At 41.9% G+C, this 27,674-nt stretch overlaps 1 protein-coding gene across 1 annotated transcript in view; it reads right to left on the reverse strand.

Annotated features, from left to right (window-relative positions):
- The window catches only part of HECW1 (HECT, C2 and WW domain containing E3 ubiquitin protein ligase 1), a 297,476-nt gene that overhangs the window by 174,663 nt on the left and 95,139 nt on the right, over positions 1–27,674 (reverse strand). The window contains exon 5 of the mRNA XM_054021224.1: positions 10,289–10,383. Within this exon, the coding sequence (XP_053877199.1) occupies positions 10,289–10,383 (95 nt within the window). The remainder of the gene's footprint in view (positions 1–10,288; positions 10,384–27,674) is intronic.

Raw genomic sequence — 27,674 nt, forward strand, 5'->3', positions numbered from 1 at the left:
AACTATAGATGGCAATAATATCAGGTGCAGACTATTAGTGTGACTTATGTCACCATAATAGGAAACATTTGGAAAACAGTGGCTGAGAAATATTATACACGTATGCAACCTATTAACAAATAAATGGTTTGTATAATGAACTCCTTGGTGCCACTGGCAAAATCATCCCACTTTCTCCCTCACATTTTTGTTCTTCTATTTGTTTATTTCAACTCAGTGCCTACATTGTAACACTACCAACTAAATCACTTTAAAATCACTGCCATGTTAAACTAAATATCGTTCCAGATCCTCAGCAGGTGTAAACTGGATTAACTCAATTAATTTCACCTGACGATCCGGCCCCCCAGTGTTTACCTACCCAGTGTTCTTACTGAGCACAATCGGAGGGCACGTGGAGAGCCCTTATTACAACAAAGGGGAACTCCGAAATGGCGTGCTGGATCGTTAGGCCAATCAGGACAGTGGGCTTGGCGGGGTAGAGCAGTTGCTCAGTAGTTTTGCTATCCGCTCCTGCAGATGCCAAGGAAGAGGCAGGAAGCTTGTACAACATTCTTGGGAGTTGTGCAAATGGTCTGAGGGTAAAATGTGATCCAAAACCTGTCTTTTGTGTGACCTGGTCAGCTGTGCTTGCCTGACCTGAACAGCTGCAAGTTAAATCTCACATAAAATGAATGGGTTAGATAAATGAATGTTTACAGAATTATTTGATCTAATAATTTAGCACAGAGAAGCCTTTCCTATTTGATCTCCTTACTTATTCATTCATTCTATTGCAGTTATCTCCATGGCAGGGGATGATGTACTAAATACACCCCTGTGAAAAGGGGTGTTGGAACAATTTGTATAATGGGGGTGCTGAGAGCCATTGAACCAAATTGTAAACCCTGTATGTGATGGAAACCACTTCAAGCCAGGGGGTGCTGCAGCACCCCTATTGCCGGCACCTATGCCTGTGAAGGGGAACACTTGTCAGCAATGCCATTTAATGGTCAGGTCAGGGTGCGGAAGGTTGTCTTCCTCTTGGGTGTACCCCTTTCTCACTATAGACCCACTGTGTGAGGTCTGTCCTTTTAGCAACTCAGCCATTTGGCCAGGTCACACATTGAAGTGCACTCCTTTCGGGATACACAAAAAGAGTCTAATGATGTGGAAACCCTCAGAAGTGAGCAAGGATGTTGGGGTCTGGACCCTTTCACTTTCAGGATCTTCCCTAACAAGAGCCCCCGCAAGGGACAGCCTTCTGTCATTGTCCCCTCTTTAGGGGTTGGTAAGGGAGCCCTGGCCTACCCTGTTCACCTGGCTCCAATCCAGAGCCCAGAGGTAGGCAAGCACCATCAGTCCTTGGGGTGCTATGCAGGTGTCTCCCTGGATCACTTCCTACCAGTGTTCCCTCCTGCAACAGGGTAAAATAAAAAACTGAACACAAACTTAAAGTTTCTGACCTTCAAAAGCAGTGGCAGATTAGCCACTGGGACAACTGGGTCCATGCCCAGAGGCCCTGGCCAATTGTGGGGCCCCAACCGCCAGGCGCTCCTGCAAGCCCCCGTGCCCTGACTTCACTCCTAAGCAGGATTGCTGGGCAGGGAGTGGGGGGAAGCCCCTGCACCCCAACCCCATTTCCCCAGCAGGAATACTGGGGAGGGGGCGGGGGACTGCAGGCAGAGGGTAGGGAGGGGCCCCCACTTACTCTGGTCCAGGGCCCCACAACACCGTAATCCGCCTCTGTTCAAGAACTCAGGGCACAAAATTGTTCCCCTCCACTGTCTGATGCCCTCTGAGCTGCTCTGTTTCCCTTTTTTAAACTTTGCATCCAGTTTGTGCAGGCTTTGCAGATGTGGCAGGGCAGGGATACCTGGGCCCTTAACCCCTTCTTCTCCAGTGTGGGGTTTGTAATCCTCATCACAAAAACTTAGATTATGACATTTTCAGGTGCTTAACCAGAATCAAGTGGAACCTGTGTTGGAACAACAATTCTAAGAGACTGGGGGAAGTCTTCCATTTCCAGAGCTTCCATTTCAAATTAATTATGTTCCACTGATTTTTAGTACACTAAATACTCTATGCATACCAACTGTCCTATTTCCCTGGGCATAAGGCTTTTCTTTACTGCATGTAGCTGGTACTTAGCCAGAGACACATCTGATGTGTCATGCTAATTCTTTTGTTGCCTGATATATTACCCAGAATCCATCCCAGGACGCAAAAAGGCATTGTCATTCAGTGCATCATCTGTATTAATAAAGTTGCCTCTTGATACAAATACTCTGTGCCAATTGTTTCAAAGAGGTCTAATCAGTGTGCCTCTGGGCACCACTGAAAAGAAATCATGATAGAGAAATAATGTGTCATGCCATCCTGATGATACAGACAGACTGTTTAACTAAAGGTGCCTATTTACTACACACAAACACTTTGCACCTTATTCTTTCCATCCTTCTAAGATGTGCAGTCTTCAAAGAGACACACAAAATACTTAAGTGGTTTAGTGTGCTAGGAGTACAGGATGGTATTTAGCATTTACCTAAATTAAAATACATCAAAAATCTGAAACGACAGTCAAACCCAATTCAGATTAGATTTGTTTCCTGTAGGTCGTTTGAAGTTTAATTAAGGGTTGTTAAATGCTTTGAGTTCCTCAGATGTCACGTGATATAAACGCAAATTGTTACTGGGCCCAAATGTAGATGGTAAGACATCTAAATCTATATTTAGGAGCTTGATTACCCTTTCTTAGCACCTAACCTTAGGTACTCAAGTTTGAAATTTGGAACATTTTTTTTTTTCGATAAAAGTCATACTGGCAGATCAGAAAGTTACTCAGGGTAGCAAAATATTTGGTGACTTTTTAGTTTGCAGATCAGAGGCATATTCCACTTAGTTAAGAACAATAAAAAACCACAGAGACAGCCCCGTGTCTACATTTTCCTAAATTGTAACTAAGAAAATTACTGTTGATGCAGAAAGAGGTTACTTTTTTGTATTTCCATTCCACCAGTTCAAGATAGCTCTGTATTAAAACATACATACATGCTTTTTTTTAAGTGGTACGACTGTGTGATAACACAAGGTGATGGCGACAGGCATTTGGGCCTCATGGAATTGAACTGGCCAAAAAGAAAAGAAAGATTAATCAGAACTGGGTATACCTGTCATTTTATCTGTTGATGCATTTTAATTTACTGTATGTCAGTGCTATACACAGCTAGATACAATGCTACATTAGTAAGTGATTTCACTTACTAATTTTCTTCTTTTTTGAAAGATTCTATGAATTTGAGAGATATTCCCTATGCTTTCCATAGAAGTCAATTGGTATTTAGGTGCTTTGCTGAATCAGGACCAAAATACTGCTGGAACTGGTAAAATCTCTGAAAACAAACAAAAAGGACAAACACCATAGAAACTAGTTTTCTTAACCTTTAAGCAAAATCTCTTCCCCCATTTAAAATATGGGAAGTACACAGAAAAGGAAACAAGGCTATTATTAATAATGCAGTAACTGTAGTTACATTGCAGTTACACTCTGGTTATGCCATTTGATTCCACCAATCCATATAAATGGAAGGTACACTATCTGACAGAGTGATTATGGTGTCAATACAATGTTATTTATGTATCTGGATTCTAAAAAGTTCATGTATTACCAAGATGGTAATAATAAGTAATATGGACATGGAGTTAACCTTCAGGTTATAGGAATCAGTGGTAACAAAAATATAGAAAAGCATAACTACAAAGTGTAATTACATTACACCAATGACTCAACTGCAAAACCATTATGGAACTACTCATGTGACTAAGTGTTCCCTAGTACTTAAGTAGTAAGTGTTGCCTAGTCAAGTCCTACTGTACTTCTTTCTTTTACTTCAGATCAGTTTACTATGAACAGTTATTTTATACCTTATTAATTCCAGACATCATAAACCATTCTTGAGATGCCTGCCTGTATTGTTCTTTGTGCACTTTCAGAAAACCTTTGACAAAGAGACTTAAAAACAAAATAAAACAAAAAACCCTCTAAAGTAATTCTACAATCAGTTTAGTAACTACTTTAATTCCAGAAGCACGCATTTTTATGGTGTACCATTTTATGGTGTTACAATGCAGTAGAGGGTCTATAAAAGCATTGCAACTATTGTTAAAGAAAGATAATATCAAAGGAAAACAAAAAGGCATGACTACTTCAACACACCAAACTGCGGCTTTAAGATCATGGGAACTTCTTCCACTCAGTTTTTCAAGCCTTAGAAAAATGGAAATTCAGCCCCGTTCTTAAGAACTAATTGTCTTACCTTTAAACTTCCCAATATGGGGAGTTCACCTTCTCATAGGAACTATTCACAGCATATTTTTTCTGCCTGCTGGCCTTTTAAATTTTGGACTGACAAGCTGCTGCATCCCTATAGGTGCCATTTTGTATCTGACTGCTGCAGCCACTTACCCTTCCAGCCAAGTAAGCATTTTTTAGCTCTAATTATTTTTTTCCTTTAATTTTCCCTTTCTTTTCTAATACCTGAGTAAATTACACCAGCTTCTTTGCCCTTCCTCCCCATTAGTGCACCTGCAAAAGGAACAGGCTGGATGTAAGGGGTACTCTGATGCCACTTACCTTGCAAATCAAACTGGCAGCAGCAGGAAGAACTCTGGCTATACTTTTTAAATATATAGAAAAGGGCCCCTCTTGTTAAGTTCTCTCATATCACTTGTGGCTTAAGTAGGCACAATGCCTCAGGCATAGCTGCTCTAGTAGCACTTCTCTTTCCCAGCATGGCTGAACCTTGTAAGAGGCATAATTTAGCCTTGTATTTGTAAGATATGTTAAAAAAATATGCTTGACTTGCATTCTTCTGTGTGCTTAATTGCAATGCCCTGATAATGTATTTTACACAAGCCTTTTTAAATAACCTTAACTGTTGAGCTGTGTCATAACTATCAGAAAGTTAATCTCCTTTTCTTGCTTCTGTATCCTAATGCTTCCATACCTATTGCTCTGAAAGATGCTGTATTATTAATTATTATTATTATAGCTGTCCTGTGAAAAATGTACTGGTGATTTACTATTGCTATGGTTAATATGAAACTGTAGGGAGGCAGCATGGTCTAATGGGTAGCGTGCTGGGCTGGAACTCAGAAGACTCGGGTTCTAGTTCTGGCCTGCTGCTGACCTTGGTCAACTCATAGAAATGTAGGTCTGGAAGGGACCTCAAAAGGTCATCTAGTCCAATCCCCTGCACTGAGGCGGGACCTAGTAAACCTAGACCATCCCTGACCAGTGTTTGTCTAACTTGTTGTTAAAAGCTTCCAATGATGCGGATGCCACAACCTCCCTTGGAAGCCTGTTCCAGAGCTTAAGTACCCTTAGGGCCTGTCTACACTGGCAAGTTTTGTCGCCAAAAACTGCCTTTTGGCAATAAAGCAGCAAGAGCATACTCACTACAATGGGACTATTGTCATGAAAAACGCCCAGTTTTGGCAACAAAAAACTTCCACCCCTATGAAAGATTTTTGTCTTTTCCCCTCCCTATATTGTCGACAAAGAGCCAGTGTAGACACTGCTGATTGTTTTGTCGACAGAACTGTCTTCTGCCAGTATCCCACAATGCCTGCCCTGATTGCTCTGCTCAGTGTTTTGATCTCTGCTGCTCTGCAGGCATGCACCCCTCCCCTTTCAAAGCTCAGGGAAGTATCTGTGCGCTGCTCCCTTTGGGGAACAAAGAGCAAATAATGGAAATGCTCCTGTTCTGCCCTGCGCTAGGAACACAGCATCAGGCAGATGACTGCTGCTGCTGCAGGGGGAGGGGGACAGACTGCTGTGCTGCTTTGCCATTCCTCAGCACGAAGAGCTCACAGAGCTACTCATGATGCTGCACTCAGCACTGAGGGGGCTGTGGGAGAACTTGGAGACGAGTCCCAAGATGCGCAGCAATCAGCTCTTCCTTCCCACAACACTGCACTGTGGGATACATACCCACGGTGCATTGCTCACCCTGTCGATGATGGTGTCCCCAATGTGGACATGATCTGTCGACAGAGGCAGCAAGTGTGAACATCCTTTAGCAATTTTTGTTTTGTCGACTTTTGGGCGTTGACTTAAGTTTTGTCAACAAAACTTGGTAGTGTAGACGAGCCCTTAGAGTTAGAAAGATTTTCCTAATATCTAACCTCAATCTCCCTTGCTGCAGATTAAGCCCATCACTTGTCCTACCTTCAGTGGACAAGAACAATTGACCACCATCCTCTTTATCACATCCCTTAACATATTGGAAGACTGTTATCAGGCAGCCCTCCGAGTCTTCTTTTCTCAAGACTAAACATGCCCTGTTTTTTCAACCTTTCTTCAAAAGTCAACTCTTCTAAATCTTTTCTCATTTTTGTTGCTCTCCTCTGGACTCTTTCCAATTTGCTCACATCCTTCCTAAATTCTGGTGCCCAGAATTGAACATAGTACTCCAGCTGGGACAATTACCTCATGTGTCTTCATATAATACTCCTGTTAATATACCACAGAATCATATTAGCCTTTTTTGTAGCTCCCTCATATTGACGACTCATATTCAATTTGTGATCCATTATAACCCTTAGATCCTTTTCAGCAGCACTATCACCTAGCCAGTTATTCCCCACTTTGTAGTTGTGCATTTGATTTTTCCTTCCTAAATGAAGTACTTCATACTTGTCTTTACTGAGTTTCATCTTGTTCAATTCAGTCCAATTCTCCAATTTGGCAAGGTCATTTTGAATTTTAAACCTGTGCTCCAAAGTCACTTCCACTTCTCTTTGCCTCAATTTCCCCATCTGTAAAATGATACTGCTCTCCTTTGTAAAGTGCTTTGAAAAGGACTGTAGAAGAGGTAAGTATTATTAATTAGGTTTATTATTAAGGGAACCCACATCTTACACAATAAGACATGAAGAAGAATGAAAAGAGTGTTTAAATGGCGTATGAAACAAGGGAAAGAATGAGAAACTTGTCCCTTCATGTATGCAAACTCACTTTATCATAAAGACTTGGTTTAGAGCTTAGTCTTCCAAAGTACACAAAAAATGAAACAGGACGGTTCATTATCTAGTGTTCATCAACGGCCCACACTCAACATGACAGCAAATAATGCAAATATTTACAGCAGGAAATCCTCAGTAATGATCAGTCACCATCAAATGGCAGTTAACTTATCAAACGGTAATCCCTGCCGTGGGAAAGGCAGCAGTTCTGCACCAGCACAACATTCAGAAGGTCTCTCCCAATAGTTAGCTCCAGTTTACATGGTTCTGCCCTGATGCTAAGTGTGTTTGACTAATGCCATGAGGGGTCTATGCAGACAAGAACTGTGGCACTAAAGCTCTAGAGGTTAGGTCAACAGCGTTTCTATGTATCTAGTATGTACCTAATGAATTCTACCAGTTTAAGGGAGAGGTGGATTCATCCTGAGGTTATACATCCATACACCACTTTTTGTTTAATTGTGATGGATCCAATCTGTGTCTTCAGACTGTGAACTCTTAGGGAAAAGGATTTCCTTTTTTGTGTAGCATGCTGTTCATTGTGGTGCCTGTTTATTTTAATGCAAAAGGGGCTAGACCCATAATTAGGTTAAATCGTTGTCACATTCTCAGCCTTTGCCACTAGCCTGATGCAGCTTTCCTGCTGCTTGAAATAACTGCTCTTGAGTGGCTTTAAAAACATGATTATTTAAATCACTGAGCAGAGCAAAAATTAACTGACAGAACAAATGTCCATTTTTCCAGTATGGTACCTGATGTAAAGACAAATGTACAGCTACAGCATTATGACTAAAAACCAGCAGCAACAACATACTGAATATTACAGATATCACTAAGTTGTTCTATTCTACTGAGTGTAATTCACACATACTATTATAATGAGCATGGCATAAATGTTTAGCTATACAGATCGAAGCTGAAACAACTAACTGGGGTCTTTATGCTGCCCTAAATCCATGTGTAGAGCTTGCACTGTGTGTGAATTGGGCAAAGGATATAGCTTTGGGATCCTAGATATTCAGACTCATCATGGTGACTCACAGGAGATACACCCTGGGAGTGGGAGGACTTTTAATTGGCCAATGAACTGCAGGGCATCTGAATCAGCAGAGGAAAATACAGTAACTGGGTTGGAGTGTGAGGTGATAAGTTCAAAGGTAATAAAACATAAACAGTATAAAAATATGAAGTCACCAAGTCTAAAGTACAGTCAATGGACACGTGAAGTAATGATGTCCAACTAGCATAGTAACAGCTTCCTCTTTGGGGGATCAGATTTTTTTTTTTTAAAAACTTTTGGTTAAATACTCTGTCAGCAGCATTTGTACTGAATACCACCTGGAAGGCTCTAAGACAATCTGCTTGGGATAGTCAGCATGTGAATATGCTAGTTGCAAACACTGTATCCAGAAGGAAACCTGTATCCAAATGCCTTTAGATGGTCATACACTCTTGTGTGATCTTCTTTTCACGCTGTGCCAAATTTAAAAAGTCTATTCATCTAAAATAAGCAGCCTCCAATGACACACTAGGATCCTGCTGAGCTCCAGAGACTAAGGGTGAAATTGTGACTCCACTGAAATCAATGGCAAAACTCCCATTGACTTCAAAGAAAGCAGAATTTCACAGAACTCTATCTCTAGTACCTATTTTACAGATAAGGTAGGCAATCTTCTCTGCTTAGGATTGTTTCTCACACTGCACTTGGGGTCTAGCCCACACTGCTGGTAAGACTCCCATTGACTTCAAAGGGAGTAATTCCTGAGCAGGGACTTCAGGAACAGAAATCACAAGCAAAACAGAACATGAGTACAAGTCTTAGACCGTGATCCTATTAGCTATTCCATGAGGGCAGAATGTCTGCATTCATGCTGCTGTAGGAGGATTGGGGCGTTCACTTGTATTGTGGCCTAGTTCATTGGCTGCTTTGTGACACTGGAACAGCACAAAGCAACTGGATCAGACTGGTGAATCTGGTCTGCTGAATTTATGTCTTAAACCTTATGTTGGTAAATTCTTTTCTCTCTTTTTCCACATTTTCTTTAAAAAAAAATTCAGTTAACTGAAAATGAGAGAACTAGCTAGACTGATCTATTGATCTAATCTATCTGGGATCACTGGGCTCCTCAACCCCACAGTCTCTGCTGACACTAGCATTTCCAGTTCCAGCCTCAAATGTCTTTGTCTTTGAAGTAGACAGGGTGAGGGCTGTAACTTCTTTCACAACTCTGAGAAACCTATTAGTTTAAAATTAAAAAAACCCAACCCTTTCCAGACTGAATGAGCTTTTTGGTCTGTTAAGTTGCACTAGAAAGGTGTATGTGTGTTTTCAGTTCAAACAGCTGGTTTCTTTGAGTTTCCAGTTTCAGCTGCAGCTACTGCCAATTTAAAGGCATAGAAGACACAGGGGATGGGGTTGAAGTTTGAGCTGACAGTGGTGGTTTCAGCAGTGACTGGAGGTATGAGGTTCACAGGTAATGGAGAATCTACACATTACATTTTTCTCATGCTTTTTTCTCTTTATTTGGGTGCATCAATATGGTAAGTCTATTGAAGTAAACAATGTCCAACTTGTTTGGTTGTTTTCTTCTACTTAGTATTAAGCTATTCTGTTCCATTATTATGCTTCGAACATATTATGCATTATTGTGTCACATACCATACAACAAACAGATAAGAATGTAAGAACACATGATGTGTTACAACTTGTTGGTCTTTTTGACTCTAAGCCTGCAAAGGATCCTGGGATATGAACACAAATGATTCTGGGGCATAGGGTGATGGTAGAAAATTGAAGTAGATGTTTTTGCGACCCGGATGGGAAAAGGTTGACACCTCTAGAACACAGGGCATAGCCCCTGGTATTTAAAAAAAGACAGATCATGTTTTTTTTTAATCTATAATTACATTTGAAAGAAGAAACTTCATGATGTGTAAGGATGTGTGTGCTCTTTCTTTAAATCTGTAGCATAAAGTCAGTCAGAAGGGGCTGTGGAAGTACTGCATTCTCTGATTGTTACTAACTCTTATAAACTGAGTGTGTGTTACATAGTATGTGTTACTAACTCTTATACACCATGGCATGTTACATAGCTGACATTCCAGTTCCTCTCAGACTATGATAGGATTGATATCCCTTTAGTATATTCCAGAGAATTTAAGAGCAGAAAGTCATAATCAAAATTAACACAAAAATACAAAGGACAGGCAAGGAAAGCAATAAAATGCGCAATAATAGTTGGAAATAAATAATAGAGAAGCAGAAAAGGCTGGAGCAACTTACGGGAGCAGAACTGTTTTTCACCGTGACACTGGGGGTCGTAGCACGTAGTGCTCCACTCACTCCATGGTAATATTTGAAGCAGATCTTTGTTTCAGCTAAAAAAGAAAATGATTTTACATTAGAAATATTACCAGGAAGAAGTTTTATAATCTCTTACACTTGGGACGCATTATGTCCACTCATGAGGGCTAATGGGCAGATGAATCGAAGCCATTTGTCTCCATCTGATGGTCAGGCTAAGATACTGCAGATAGCTTCAAATGCTGGTTTCCCATGTTGTCTTGCAGGAGATATAAAAGTTATTTGGTCCCTATGTTACACAAGAGATTAATCATCAACCTCCTCTGAGCAGTAGTTACCAGTTGTGTAAAAATATGTCTAAAGTCTGCAAAATGTGATAAAGATTTCCTCAAACTAAAAACAGGGGTAAACCCCTCATGATTCAGGGGGTAAGCCAACTATTAATTGATGAGGTCAGGGAGAAACTTCACTTGTGGGCAGGTTATTCCATATTTGTACATTATAAGATTTCTCTGAAGCAGGCTCAAGTATCAGGGGGTAGCCATGTTAGTCTGTATCTACAAAAACAACAAGGAGTCTGGTGGCACCTTAAAGTCTAACATTTATTTGGGCATAAGCTTTCGTGGGTAAAAACCTCACTTCTTCTGGTTCTAGCCACTGTCAGAGATAGGTCACCGGATTAGACAGATGACTGGTCTGACCTGGTATAACAATTCCTATGTTAAAGCATTTTTCACAAACAGTGCTAAGCCATATCTTTTCTTAATCTATTTCCATTGATTTCAATGGGATTTGGATCAGACCCTTAGGAACTTTGCTAGTGCTGGCTGGAGCATCCACGGAAAAAAAATAGTGAGTGCTGAGCACTCACCGGCAGCCCCCTATCAGTGCCTCTCCCTCCCCCCAGAGCCTCCTGCCTCATAACGGCCCTGTCGATCAGTGCCTTCCCCTCCATCACAACGCCTCCTGCCCACCATGGATCGGCTGTTCCGTGGTGTGCAGGAGGTGCTGGGGGGGGGGGGGGAAAGAGGGAGGGTAGGGCATGCTCAGGGAAGGGAGTGGAACGGGGCAGGAAGAGGCAGGGTGGGGGTGGGACCTTGGGGAAGGGGTGGGGTGGGGGCAGGGCCTAAAACAGGGCTGGGAGGGAGTAACCCCCTCTCTGGCACATTAGAAAGTGGGTGCCTCTGACTGGCAGGAACATTAGCAAGTGATAATCTTCTAGGGATTAGCAGTGTACTCTTTCCATTTTTGTTGTCTCTCAGCTGAATGTACTAATTAAAAGAAGCCCATCTCGACTACTGAATCAAGACATGGAAGAAAAGAAATCAGCTTCTCTTTTAATGGTTGCTGTATGATCCATCACATGATCTATTACAAGAAAATGGTACCTTCCACTCATCCTGGAGCCCAAAGGATGGCTAAATTTTCTTGTCTTCCCACTGGACCCAGATAGATACCAATATGAGCGCCTTACAAATATGTTTTCACTGGACTGGAGAATACTGTGGTTATCCTCTGCCCTTCAGCAACCCCATACTCTAGTGGAATGGGCTTTTCAGGAACAGTTTTTCTTAATATCTTTTTTCCAACAATTACTTGACACAGTCCTTTCTACAGTTGTAGTTGCAGTGCTAAATGCTCAGATACAATGGTATTAAGGACCATATAAGTACACAGCTTTGTACACTGCAAAGTGCCAAAGTGGGAACAAAATAACATACTGCTTAAATCCTATCATACCTCATTCCTTCTCTGACTGTTTGGCCCAATCCGGCAAGCACTTACCACCAGGCATTGTGCTTACTGCCATGAACAGTACTTTTGAAATCAATAGAACTGCTCATATTAGCAAGCACTGTGCCTGGTAGCAAGTATTTGCAGGATCAGGCCTTTAGACTGCAAACTCTTTGGGAAACAGACCTTTTTTTCTATTTGTTCTGTACAGCGCCTTACACACTTCTGGGTCAAATTCTGCCATCTTTGTATACAGGATCCTCACTGAAGTTGTCAGGAGCTCTGTATGCTCTGAGTGAAGACTCTTTCATGCTTAGATTGCAGTGATCACAGGACCCTCTGTTGCTTTATAATAGAGATGACACCCACTTTCAAAGCATTACAGTTTCTCACCTGAACAAAGAGAAATCATTCTACCACAGATGTGTAATCAATGGCCCTAGAAACATCTCATGCCACAAACATCATATAATGGTGTCAGTGCTGTCTAGCACACAGGTACATGGGGCAAAATGGAATTCCAGTTCTGCACCAGACTGTTGGTACCTCCTCATTTAACTGTCTTGCTGCCAGCAACTGCTGCCACCTATGGGCCTCTATGGAATGCTCCTTTAAGATACCACAGTTATGAGTGCTATACACATAATACCCATATAAATAAACAATACCTAAATGACAGTGTTTTAGTGCTACCGAGGCAGCAGTGTATGCCAGTAGCCAAATGGTTTAAAGCAATACAGTTATGACAAAAGACAGGCCATGTTAACATCTGACACTCTGGCCACAGATCACTACATTGTGAGTTGTGGTTGCTCAGCATCTCTGAAAATTAGGTCCTAAGTATTTTAAACTGGGCACCAAAAAAATCGAGACACCACAAGTAGAAGACACTTTTGAAAATTTTGTCCTAACGAACTTGCCTGATCGACAGAAAGACTGTGGTGCAGCCAGAAAAATGAATTAGGAGTAAAATTTTCAAAAGCAACTGAATTATTCAGGAGCCTAAAATATCCTATTTTCAAAAGTGAATTAGGCACTTAAGATCATAAGTCTCATTGAAAAGTCAATGGGATTTAGGTTCCCAAATCATTTAAGATACATCTACACAGCAAGGAGGATCCCATGGCAGCAAGTCTCTGAGTTTGGGTCTACAGCCTGGATCTGTGCTACGGCATTAAAATTGGCTGTGTAGATATTTAGGCTTGGGCTGGAGCTCCAGCTCTGAATGCACTCCTTTCCGCAAGCTCCAGCCCGAGCCTGAACATCCACACAACTATTTTTAGTGCTGTAGAGTGAGCCTGAGCATAGACCTGAGTTCTGAGGCTCGCTGCCACAGAATCCTGCTTGCTGTCTAGACATGCCCTAAGTCAGTGGCTTTTAACCTCTCCAGACTACTGTCCCCCTTTCAGGAGTCTGATGTGTCTTGGGAACCCCAAGTTTCACCTCACTTAAAAACTACGTGCTAACAAAATCATATATAAAAATACATGAGTGTCACAGCGCACTATTACCAAAAAATTGCTTACTTTCTCCTTTTTACCATATACACCTCTACCCCGATATAACGCTGTCCTCGGGAGCCAAAAAATCTTACTGCGTTAGAGATGAAACCACGTTACAACGAACTTACTTTGATCCGCCAGAGCACACAGCCACGGCCCCCTGGAGCGCTGCTTTACCGTGTTATATCCGAATTCGTGTTTGGGTCGCATTATATCGGGGTAGAGGTGTAATTATAAAATAAATCAGTTGGAATATAAATATTGTACTTACATTTCAGTGTATAGGATATAGAGCAGTATAAACGAGTCATTGTCTGTATGAAATTTTAGTTTGTACTGACTTCGTTAGTGCTTTTCATGTAGCCTATTGTAAAACTAGACAATTATCTAGATGAGTTGATGTACCTCCTGGAAGACCTCTGAGCACCTGCAGGGGTATGCGTACCCTTGGTTGAGAACCACTGCCTAAAGGCACTTTGAAATCTTTATCAGGGTCTTCTGACTCCTCCTATACATAGCTAGGAGACCATCCTTCCCTCTTTACATTCTTCCCTGACTACATACAGAATTCCCTCAAATTAACGATCACATCACGTATGTACCTTAGTGACTTCAAAGGCATTACTAGAGGGCTTAAAATTGACCACATCCATGTATGCAGGATTGAGGCCATAGTTTTAATAGGACAATTTTAAGAGTTAATAGACCTGCCACAGTATCCCTGACTCTTGATCATTGGAACAGCAGTGAGATAGTAATTTATGTTGAAGAGCTATCACTTATGATGTATTTGGGAGCAGTAGTTTTTATTAGAGAGTGTTAAAGTAGGGCTGAGTGTATCGCCCTGAAGAACTGCAAATCCAGACTGAATTCTCAATTTGTAATTTTCTCTACGGGATTTTTAACAGCTCAGCAGTAAAACTGATTACTTACTGAGCAGACAGCAAAAGTTGATAATATCACAATAGAACTGCCACACATACAAATAGGATACCAGTTCTACAAATTATTCAAATTTTGATTTTTCTCTCCCCTGGAGACTATTACATACAATTTGTATGGAACATCTAGAGGTAGAATAAATAAACGTTTTCTATTAGCTCATGAAAAATAATTTTCTCCAGTAGTTTGTATGAGTATGATCAGGCTTTCATGGCAGGGAACCTGGCTTTGGTTGCCTAGCATTACATTTAGTAGGCAGTCAGTTACCATATACATGGAGGATTCTGTCAAAAAATTAAAGAGACACTGTCAGGCTTAAAAGGAACTGTATACGTATAATTAGGCAGGCCAAAAAAGAATTTGAAGAGCAACTAGCCAAAGACTCAAATACTAACAGCATTTTTTTTTTAAGTACAGTACATCAGAAGCAGGAAGCCTGCTAAACAATCAGTGGAGCCACTGGATGATCGAGATGCTAAAAGATCACTCATGGAAGATAAGGCCATTGCAGAGAAACTAAATGAATTCTTTGCATCAGTCTTCACTGTAAAGGATTTGAGGGAGATTCCCACACCTGAGCCATTCTTTTTAGATGACAAATTTGAGGAAATCTCTCAGATGGAGAAGGTTTTGAAACAAATTGATAAATTAAACAGTAATAAGTCACCCGGACCAGATGGTATTCACACAAGAGTTCATAAGGAACTCAAATACGAAATTGAAGAACTAATAATTGTGGTGTGTAACCTATCACTTAAATCAGCTTCTGTACCAGATGACTAGAGGATAGCTCATGTAACACCGATTTAAAAAAAAGGCTTCATAGGCAATCTTTCAATTAGAGGCCAGTAAACCTAACTTCAGTATCAGGGAAGGACAAGACATTAGAGATGGGAAAGATCTGTCAGGTCACGTAGTCCCCACCACCATCACCACTATCCTGCCAGAGTAGGATTGTTCCCAAGGGTATAATTTAATGTCCCTTCCCTTTAAAATATCATCTTTCCTTGTTGTCTTCATTCATTCCTTTAGTTTTATTTGTTAAGCTTGCCTCTTTTTCTTCCCTCAGAATTTCACTCATTTTTATAATCCTCTATTCTTCTCTTGCTCAAAGGTCATCCTGACTTCAGAAGCTTAACTTCCACTAGAAGAGCAGATTTATTCTCTTGGATATAAAAAATAATGTTGCCAAGATTAATCCGGTTTCCCCTACTAGATTATGAAACCTCCTAAACTCAATTGCTAGGAATGACTAAGCAGCAGTATTCTGCAGGGAGACAAGGAATCTCACTGTGCTTTACTATTTGGTGTTTTCATTCCTGCTTGACAGGGAAGTTTGATAGACATGAGACACTTCAACAATCTGACTGCCATTTACTCCAATGACATTTTCTGTTTCAGTTAAGCAGCAGCATTTCTAAGCATTTCTGAACATATAGCACCTGCCAGAGAGAGGGGAAAAAGGGCAGCATCTAAAAACTAGTCATTGATGAACAATTTAATCTCTTACCAAAAGAAGTGTTGTGGCTGTTGTTGGACAGATTATGTTGTTGTATAAAATATTAATGGTATCAAAAGTGACGATAAATAGGCTGTCCCTGGGAAGTGTGGGGAGAGGGGAGGGATTGAACCTAATCAGAGATACAAAACTGAAGGAAAACAACTGTTTTATGACAAAAGCAATTCACCGTAGAAGTCCTATAAAATCAGTAAAAAGAAGAACAGGAGTACTTGTGGCACCTTAGAGACTAACAAATTTATTAGAGCATAAGCTTTCGTGGACTACAGCCCACTTCTTCGGATAAAATCAGTGCAATACACAACCTTGTAATATTATAGTTTGATCAGGTTACGGCCTTTAATTACAGCAGTCATTGCCAATGATCATTACAGTTGGAACTGTGCAGTAACTAAGGCTCTAAAATGATGAGCTGTTACTATTTAAGAACTGCTCAGACATCAAAGTCTTTGAAAAAGATAAAAAAACAAAGGGCTAAGAGAATAAAAACTCAAGATCTAATGGCTAAATTTCTTCAATAGTCTCAGGTAACTGAGAGTTGCTGCAGCCTTTTGCAACTGTGCTGCTGGTGCAGCTAAAGAAATTTCCATTCCCTCCCCCCCATCTGTGAATGAAATGAAGAAAAAATCGTATTAAATTAATATCAAACTCTGATATTATGATGTGCAAGATACACTAGTAAAATGGAGGATTTGATGGAATCTAATATTATAATTATAATGTATTCAACAGGGAAGTAAATTATAAGTGATACAGCTTTGGACAAAATGCTGTAAATTTCAACTACAGATTTTATCGCATGGGCAACCCTCTTAGGAAAAAAAAGGGGGTTGCATTCATATTGACTTCTTTTAATTTAAGTGATAAAGTGAAGAAGTAAGGCTACTGTTTCCAATCAAGCATGCTTATGATATCAAGGTAGCAAAATATCTATGAAAGAGGCAGTAAACAAAAGGAACTGAGACCAAATAGTGTGTTTATAAGGACACTTGACCACAGAGTGGAGTAATCAGAAGGGAGAAGGATCTGATGAGGAGCAGGAGTACCAGGGGCAGAACTAGGGCTGCCTGGGCAAAGAGATTGTGATGAGGAGCCGCAAAGGGAAAGTAGGATTGGAAAGATTGGAGGAGGAGGCCAGCGAGAGAGATTGGAACTGGGAGCCACTGGAGACATGGAGCATGGATGGGAGGAGTGAATGTAGGCTATGGTGAGGGAGAGACACAGATCAGAAGAACAGCGGAGAGGAGAGAATTGGGCCTGGCTAGGCAAAAAGACTAGGAACAAAGAGAGAGATGACTGGGACGAGAAGCCTGAGGAGTTGAGACTAGCACTGGCTAGCTGAGGAGAATGGTACTGGGACAAGGAATGAGGCGTGGGGAAGAGACAGGACTCAGACAGGTCCAGGTTGGAGGTGGACACACCACAATGGGTCATGCTTGGGTGGAATGAGCAGAAGAGTCTCCACCCACTAGAGCACACTCCCTCAGCAGCTTGTAGTGGATCCCTAAGATTCCTGAGTCTCGCCATTCCTCTACTGTCAGCAAATATCTTTGAAACCGACTGGCAAAGTTTCCCATCCCCCTCTAATTCTGGTCCATGGAGAACAAACACCTACACCTGCTATCAGTTTCTTTGGTAGCTGAAGTGACAGAGGTCTGTGTGCTGGATCTAAAGGTTCCAACGCTGATGATGAACCACATGGGTGTCAATATAATGCTGCATGATGGAATTTCTGATTTCAGTCTTCTCTTTTAAAAACCTAGGGAATTACACATGTGCACACATACACACAAAGTCACATTAACAAAATATTAGGATTGCAAAGTCAAGCACTCAGAAGTTAGTAAATGCCAGAATTAAGGTGGCACAAGAAAGGTGTTTTTTTCTTTCTGTATGCATTGTGATATAGTCTTTAAGATTCACAGACTGATTATTATATCCATTTGGGAGGTTTTTTTACAAAACTGTGTGTGGGAAAGGGTTGGTTTTGACAAAACATTTTGCAAAAAAAAAGTTTTGAAATTGTTGAAATGTGGTCTTTTGACATTTTTTAAAACAAAAAAGTTCAATTTTCAGGTAAAAATTACTTTTTATTTTGAAATGTATGTTAGAGTATAGTAAAAAATATAAAAAATATAGAAATTAAAAAGGATGAAATTAAAGCAAAGCATTTTGAAGTTATTATGAAACATTTTGATTGACTCAGTTCAATTTGTTTTTTTAATTTTGATTGCTTAGTGAAATTTTGAGAGATTTTTACCTGTCATCATAGAATAACAGGATTGGAAGGGACCTCAGGAGGTCATCTAGTCCAACTCCCTGCTCAAAGCAGGACCAATCTCCAGACAGATTTTTGCCCCAGATCCCTAAATGCCCCCCTCAAGGATTGAACTCACACCCCTGGGTTTAGCAGGCCAATGCTCAAACCACTGAGCTCTCCCTCCCTGCCCCCCATGATTTGGGATAGAAAATTTTTCAAAATCTCAAAAACTCTTTTAGAACAGGAAAACTATTGCCTGCCCAGCTCTAGCGAATATTTATTATTAATAAATTACTAGAATGCTAGACTCTTGTTGCCCTTCCACATGTATGCTGAAAAGCTGAAAATGCACAGGAAGCCTCTTCCTTTCCTATCACCAACAAGATAATAAAAGAACCAACCAGAAACTAAAGCAAGCATTCCTGAGTCCCAATTCAGTGCCCTATCTACTGGGTCATGTTGTCTCTCATATAAGCCATCTTTGACAAATCATGACGACTTTGAGACTCATCAGTGTGCTAACAGGAAATTAATTGAGATTCATTATTTCTCTTCTCTACAATGTCGACAGGTGGTTCAAATGGGGATAATTACAGAATGTGTATTGATAGAAATACAACACAAGTTAGTGAGTGGTTAGGTAACATGCAATTGATGTGGAGTAGGTTGCTGGTTCATATTCAGTTCAGGATGGTAGGGACTAATAGTTGTTAATACTAGGGGGGAGGGATAGCTCAGTGGTTTGAGCATTGGCCTGCTAAACCCAGGGTTGTGAGTTCAATCCTTGAGGGGGCCACTTGGGGATCTGGGGCAAAATCAGTACTGGTCCTGCTAGTGAAGGCAGGGGGCTGGACTCAATGACCTTTCAAGGTCCCTTCCAGTTCTAGGAGATGGGATATCTCCATTATTTATTTATTTATTTATTTAATACCTCAGGGCTTGTTTACACAATGAGTTACTGTGTGGCTAACTGGGGTATGTATCTACAGTGCACCAACTTGCTGTCTAGTAACATCCCATGTGGATACTGCTACAGCATGACAGTCCCAGAGTGCAATCTGGGATACTCCTACTTGAAAGTGCAGTCACTAAGGGCTTGGCTACACTTGCGAGTTAGAGCGCATTAAAGCAGACCCGGGCGCCCTAACTCATGACGTGTCCACACTGGCAAGTCACGTAGAGTGCCCAGACTCCACGGCTGGAGCGCTCCTGGTAATCCACCTTGACGAGAAGCATAACACTTGCTGTGCTCCGGCTGGAGTGCTATGGCGCCAGTATGGACACCCTGATCTATTAATAGGCTCTGATCGGCCTCCAGAAGTGTCCCACAATGCCTGTTCTAGCCATTATGGTCATCACTGGTCATGCCCTGCCCTCAGGTGATCAATCGTCGGACCCACCCTTTAAATTCTCTAGGAATTTTGAAAATCCCCTTCCTGTTTGCTCAGCCAGGCGTGGAGTGCTTTCAGCAAATCTTTCCAGGTGACCATGCCTCCACATGCCAGGCAATCCCAAGTATGGAGCAATGGTGAGGTGCTGGACCTCATCAGTGTTTGGGGGAAGGAAGCTTTCCAGTCCCAGCTGCAGGAATTATGATACCTTCAGGCAGATATCAAGGGACATGATAGAAAGGGGCCATGACCGGGATGCACTGCAGTGCAGGGTTAAAGTGAAGGAGCTGCAGAATGCCTTCCACAAAGCCTGTGAGGCAAACCTCCGCTCCAATGCTGCCCTTGCGACCTGTCATTTTTACAAAGAGCTGGAAGCAATACTTGGGGACAACCACACCTCCACTCCGAAGACCATCATGGACACTTCAGAGCCCAGTTCAACAAGGCAGGAGGAGGAGGAAAGCGGGTGCGAGGGTGCTGAGGAGGAGGAAGACAGCCCGGCATTCCTAGATGCATGCATCCAGGAGCTGTTCTCAAGCCAGGAGGAAGGTAGCCAGTCGCAGTAGACGGTGCTTGGGGAAGAACAAACACCAGAGGTGATGCCCGGTAAGCGGCTTTTATTTTGGGAAGGAAGTTGTTCGGTGCGGGCTCTTGGGATGAGGAGGGTTAGGGCTGCATGCATGCGAAATGGGGCACTGATGTGCTCTCTCACATCGCGGTAATCGGTCTCAGTGATCTCTTCAAAGGTCTCATGCAGAAGCTGGGCAATCCACTTGCACAATTTCCTTGGCAGAGCTACTGTGCTCCTTGACCCAGTAAGGCTAACATGTCCAAGCCACTGTGCCGTGAGGGGTGGGGGGACCATTGCTGCACATAGGCAAGCTGCATATGAGCCAGGGTGGAAGCCACATAGTAGTAGAAGACCCTCCCTTGCTTCCCAGGTCACCCTCAGCAGATGGATATCTTCCAGGATAAACTCATCCTGTAGAAAATGTGGGGAAAGTGTTCAGTACAGGTGCCCCCTGCAGCTGTTGGCTCTCCCCAAGGCACAGAACCCCAGAGGACAGTACGGCCATGAAACAATCAGTCCCCTTTGCCCCTGTGCTTACTCACCATTTTGGGGCTCCTGTAGGTTATGTGAGCTCGCTTTGGGATGGCCAATTTCTGCTATTGTGTAAACTGTGCTTGTCTTGAAGTATGGCCGAATCATTGCTCTGTCTGGTGTGAACAATGCTGCCTCTGTTAAGTGTTGCATTTTGGCTTTACAGATGCAACCGTGAGATACCAGCCGTCCTTGTTATCAACAGCTGAAAGACTCCAAAGAATCAGGAAGTGGCCACGTAGAAGCAAAGAGGACATGCTGCATGAAGTAAGGCAGCAGTCCCTTAATGAAAATCAAAAAGTCTTTCAGCACCTGCTCAGCCTGTAGTTGAACCATTCCTGGCTGCTGTCAAGGCTCCCTGTGTAGGGTTTCCTGAGCCACGGCATTAAAGGGTAAGCGGGGTCTCCAAAGATCACAATGGGCATTTTGACTTCCCCTATGGTGATCTTCTGGTCTAGGCAGAAAGTCCCAGCTTGCAGTTTCCTGAACAGGCCTGTGTTCCAAAAGATGTGTGCGTCGTGCACCTTTCCGGACAAGCCTGCGTTAATGTCAATGAAACCCCATGGTGATCAACAAGGGCCATAGAGAAATACCCCTTCCAATTTATGTACTCGGAGGCTAGGTGGGCTGGTGCCAGAATTAGAATATGTGTCTCATCTATAGCCCCTCCGCAGTTAGGAAAACCCATAGAAAAACGCAGTTAGCAAAGCCATCCACAATGTCCTGCATGTTACCTGGAGTCATGGTTCTTCTGAGCAGGATGTGATTAAGGGCGCTGCAAACTTGCATCAACATGATTCCAACAGTTGACTTTCCCACTCCAAACTGGTTAGCGACCGATCGGTAGCTGTCTTGAGTTGCCAGCTTCCAGATTGTAATAGCCACCTGCTTCTCCACCGGCAGGGCAGCTCTCAATCTCGTATTCTTGTGCTGCAGGAGGGGGGTGAGCTCAGCACACAGTTCCCATGAAAGTGGCTTTTCTCATGCGAAAGTTCTGCAGCCACTGCTCGTCATCCCAGATGTGCATGACGATGTAATCCCACCACTCAGTGCTTGTTTGCCGAGCCCAAAAGTGGCAATCCACTGTGGTGAGCATGTCCGTGAATGCCACAAGCAATCTCATGTTGTAAGCGTTATGTGAGTCGACACAATCGTCGGACTCCTCACTGTCAGTTTGTAGCTTAAGGAGTAACTCAACTGCCATCCGTGACGTGCTGGTGAGACCCATCAGCATATTCCTCAGCAGTTCGGGATCCATTCCCGCAGACCGAAAGAGAAGATAGAGCACGCAGTACTCTGCGTGGACGGAAGCACAGGGATTGCTGGGATGTGAAGCAATGCATCATGGGGCATTGGGACAGGACTCAGAATGTCCCGTGCCCCCTCACCCCCTTCCCACAAGCCACAGCGCCAGAATGGGAAGAGATGCTTTGTGGGATAGCTGCCCTAATGCACCACTCCCAATGCCTCTGCAAGTGCTGCAAATGTGGCCATGCCAGTACGCTTGCAGCTGGCAGTGTGAACACATGGCAGTGCTTTCCCTACTGTGCTCTCTGAGGGCTGGTCTAACTCACAGCACTCTACATCTGCAAGTGTAGCCATGCCCTAAGCCACACACCAGGACTTTCACTGCGCTGTGGCAGTGTCCACACAGGACATTACTGCCTGGCAAACTGGTGCACTGTAGATTCACATCCTGGCTTGCTGCGCAGTAATTTGCTGTGTAGACAAGCCCTCATCAGTGAACCATGGGAAAGATGAAAGTTGCTTCAGTCCAGTTTCTAGTGGATAGTTCACAAAACCCAAACATTGTATTTGGCACCTAGTTTCACAAGTAAGGTGAGGCAGGGATGAGTGATGTGTAACTTGCATTGCTGGTTTCTGCTTGGTGGATAAGTAGGATAAGTAGGGAAATTCTGCTGTCTATCTGGTACCTTTCACAAATATTAAGGATGCAGACATCTCTTTAAACAGAAAGACTTTTAACCCATGTATAAATAAGAGCAGAACTAATTATTTACATTGGGGCAGATTCCGAGACCTTTATGTCAGGACTTTTTGAGAAGGAACATGAATAAAGGTATTGGAATCTAGCCTGTTCTGAGTCGTTCGTTTCCCAGAAATTTAGCAGAATAATTCCCAGAATTATTAGCTGAAATTTGAAGATGAAAAGGACCCAGGTTCAGCTACCCTTGCTGACACTGAATAATACCTTATTCCACTGAAATAAATGGAACTATTCACTCAGCATCAGATAGGATGGCAGAATCTGGCCTCAAACAAGTAAGAATTCTATTTATTTATTTAAATTCAAACTCTTCAGTGATATCTAGCTATTCTTCTCCCTTTACTCAATGCAGCGCAGAGTGTTGACAGGCATGAAAACTTTTTTTTTCAGTAATCAACTCGAGAGAGACATTTAATTCATTACAAAGAGCAAACTACAAGGGCTGTGCTGAAATCCCGAGTTTAATGAAATTCTATTGCCAATAGGCGTGTAATGTTTCTTATGTAAATCAGCTTAACTATGAGTTCTTCACTGTCAGCATCACTGAGCAGGCAATTTATTTTCTGGAAAAATGAAGTCAGCAGAGCATTTGTAATTGTGTGATAGTTGACTAGATAATAACTGGAAACCAAGCCCAAACTTGGCTCAATGATCCTAAGTACTCCCCTAAACTCCATGAAACACTGTACAAGACAAAACCTAAACCAATTTAACCTACTTGTGACAACAGATGAAGTGAAGCACCTTACAAAATGAAACAATTAAAGCAGATTAAATTTAAACTAACTCTTCTGTCTGGAAATTGTTTACCTACTTTGTCACAAGTAATTCCTAAGGTTACAATAACTGAAGGAGTTTAGAGAGGAAAAAAATCTTTGCATTTCTGTTTGTTCATTGTGTTGATTTAACACAGCACTTTGTATGTAATCTGTTCCACTATCTCTCCTGCACAGTTTGGTTAGTCAATTTCCTGGGTTATGTAGGTCTTACTCATAACACGGAAAAATAGGCTTTAAAAAAATACAGTAATTGTAAAATCACTAAAATTGGTAAGAGTTTCAGTGGCAGGTGAAGGTCATGAAACTACTTTTGTTTTGTTGTTAAATTGAGTAGATTACATCCCTTCAAATACACCAGAAATGACTATCCAACTTATGCAGCCAGCAAGATATGCAGATAAATTAAATACAAGATATTTCAATGAATCAGGGCCAAATTCCGCTGTGTTACACTAGTTAGAGTAATTCCATTGAGCATCATCATGTGCAGGAATTTGTATCAAAGGGTTAATTCAGAATGTTCCAGTAAAGGCTTGCAGCCAGCTTCTCTTAGTTAAACCAATTTGTATTCAAAGTAATTCTGTGCAGCCATTCCAGACACACACTGTAGTAAATGAGGGCAGAATTTGGCACTTGCCAAAAAGACAAGCTTTGTGCTTTGCTCTGAATGTTACCAGAGGTGCCACAGTGGGCGCTCAGATACTACAGTGACAGTAAAAATAAAATCAACTAACTAAATAAAACCCTTAGATGGCCAACAGAGAGAGAAACCCCCAAAAGGAGGGGTTGGGAAAAGGTAGAGCCTTAGATCTGTCCTCTCTTTACTCCCCCATGATGAAGATGCAGACAGACAGTGCGTGCACTCGGCATGTTGTTATATTGATAAGGATCCTTCTGGCTCCCCCAGGTTTAGTGTCTACCTCAAGCTAAATGCCTCCTAGAGCTGCAGCCACTGTGCAGTCCCTCTTCACTTCTCCCAGTGCTACAATAGGCTTAAAACCACAATTAAAAATATACATATACAACCTTTAGGCACAACCCTGGCCAATGGTGGCCGCATCAGCTGCCCCACTTCAGGAGCAGCCGTAGGAGGTCCTGTGCCTCAGAGATACACCTTTGAGTCACAATTCCCTTTTGCTTCCTCTCACTCTGGAAAGAGGGGTGAAGATACGACTTGCTGCTAGAAATGCTATAAGAGCAACAAATTATGACACCCCCATGCTGGCTGATGTACTGGGGGAACCAATGTTACCTATTCCCTGCCCACCTGCTCTGAGAGGGAGCAAAAGCAGGTACACAGCACCTGCTTACCTCTGCCCACCCAAGGCTCCAGTAGCCCCAGCAAGGATTTAAAGAGGGTTCTTAACCCTGTTCCCCTACAGATGTGTAGTCCAAGACTCAATCCTACCTTTCCTGTTATAATCTCCTAGTCTGGTCCTTTGATCATTTAACTGTAAAAGGCATGATTGAATGAGTTTTGGATAGGAACAAAAAATGTCCCTGAAAGTCAGTACTTGTTTTTAATAGTCTCCTTTTCAAGATGTATACATGCCACAATTGACTAACCATCTGACCTTATGATGGTCCCCCTTCATCCTTTCTCACTCCACTACCTCCATATTGTTTGTTACGTCACTTGTTACATCAATTTTCAAATTAGATTATAAATTCTTTGGACCAGGGGCCAGGTCTGTTCATTTATTTCAAGTGCCTACCACACTTTGGTGGCAGCAAAATACTTAAACATTTTCTTGTGTTTTGTAATCATAATGTGTAGTGTAAAAATACACCATGTAGTTCCTACTGGGAATTAGTTACAGTCACTAAACTCTATATTACATTTCATTGCAGGGGGTTTTGTAATTAAAGTCTTGTGCAACAAGGTGTCAATATTATCAATAAGAAATTCTTTGCTTTTGAAAAGAAAAGCAAAAAATACCAGAAGGTTAGCTTTATTATTCATTATATCACAGTGGGTTTTTTTTTAAATATATTTGTCACACTTCAGAATCAATATGCACACGTTTCCTATCTCAGCTGCATATCTCAGGATATTTTTAGCCTAATATTTCCATGACAACAATGAAAGGAATGGTCAATTTGAGAAGAAGGCTGTGTTGGAACTGTGTAGTCTGAGAATTCAAGACATGGGTAGATGTAGGCTCCAAATGCTTAAGTTCTCTCCCAATTACCCATTACACTACCATACTGTTCTCTGTTGCTGTTATTTTTTATGATCAAAGTTGAATGTGATTCTGGATGATTAAGATATGTGCACATTATGTTTTCACACAACAAAGACTGTTCGCTGCTGTCATATTACAAATACTGTAATGCAAATCAAAGGAGATGGGAAATTACTAACGATCACAGATCACATTAGGGTTGATGATTGTTCCTCTCCTTAACACACTGTACTGACCACTACTGCAGAGTAACACTGACTGGTGTTGGGATACACTTTTAGATACTTGCTAATATTGTCTGTGTATCAAGAGTTTGAGGGTAAATGTTGTAGGTGCTTCAAACTCTGGGCTTTCCAGGCTCTGCCTCCAGGTAAATGAAGGAAAGTTCTTTACTAGGCCTGGCAGACAAGACAGGTGCAAATACACTAGGTACATATCTTAAGGGTTAGTGACAGAGAGACTGTACTGAGAATTACCAAACCTTAGTGCAATGCTTAAGGCTCAAAAGAAGGGTGTAAGCCTCTATTTTCTTCTCAGGGTTCCTTCCGACTAGTACTCAAAATACCTCTAAGTCTGCCACATTTTCTGGTGGAGACATAGTCTTAAGGTCTGATTAACTCTGTTACTCCAGTTTAAGGCAGTGTAACTCCACTGAAAGCAAGGAAGAGACACGGCAGAAAGTTGGTGCAAAGTAATGGAGAATGAGGTCTATAGAACTTTGTTCTCATGGACCTGGCCTCAGGTCCACCTTTGGCATTTGTGGCATCATATGGTCCTCTCCACATTGCCATCTTGCTGCTTTGCCACTATAAATGGCAACAAACTGAAATATTTTAATTCCATCATTAAATACCTAATACATTATTAAATACAAGCACCAGTGAATAAAAAAGTAACTCTGCACTGTAATTATCAAATGACAGGAATTCCCTAGAGTTTGATTATTCATTCTTTTCCTACCCACCAAGTGGAAAACTGCATTCTTAGAGGACTATTCTCTTCTCAGTACACTGGAGATTTACCTGGGTAACTCCTATTAGCATTAATTAACCAGAGGGAAATAGACCTTCAAGTCTATGCGGTAGCAAGCAATTCTCTTTTTTCCCCACTGAAACACTCATAATTAATTGTGTTTGCTCACCTAGATCTTAGTCCTTAAGTAAGAGCTGAGTGTCAATGATGCTTCTTAGGTATACTTCTTTCCACTCCCTTCCTTTGTCTTGTAATTCCTTTGTCTTGTGAAAACCAGAGGCTATATTCTTCCTTCCCACAGAGACACCACTAGGAAGAGATGAGCTCCCACAGAAAATCACTGAGCCAGATTGCAAGCTGGTGAAACTCCATAGGTGCAAGCCTTTGTAAACATGGAAGTTGTATTTGTTTACCCCAGATAAAATTTTGGCCCTGCAGTTTTAAACTTGTAGAACTAAACTTCTCTGTGGTGTAATAATGACTTCAATGAGAGGGGGAATTTGGCCCATGGACTTTTAATCAAATGTTCCCCTTCTGGGGAGAGATTTAAAGGCCTGCAAAGGAGCCAGGGAGCACAAATTCAAATGCTGAGTAACCTGAGGATGTGTGGGCAAATCCCAGGACCTCTGCAGGACATGCCACTGCCAACCCTTTTCACAGGCCTCCCTCTTCTGCATGTGTGCACAGATCCCTTAGGTCAGCAGTACTCAGACTAATACCTAGCACATTACATCTAAACCCCCAAAGTACTTGGCATACTAACGTCACCATTTTAATCAGCATTTTATAATGGTTTCTATTCTGATACTGCAAACCAACCCACATACCACATGACTGCAGCCCACACACTGCAGTTTGAGTTCCATCACTGCCTTAGATTTTGTGATGTGCTGCCATTGTCTCCTGTCCGAGGAGTTGATGAGAATCATGTAGCACTGGCTCTGCTCCTTCCACAAGTTCTGGGACTATT

Source organism: Malaclemys terrapin, chromosome 2, assembly GCF_027887155.1.
Source record: "Malaclemys terrapin pileata isolate rMalTer1 chromosome 2, rMalTer1.hap1, whole genome shotgun sequence".
NCBI lineage: Eukaryota > Metazoa > Chordata > Testudines > Emydidae > Malaclemys > Malaclemys terrapin.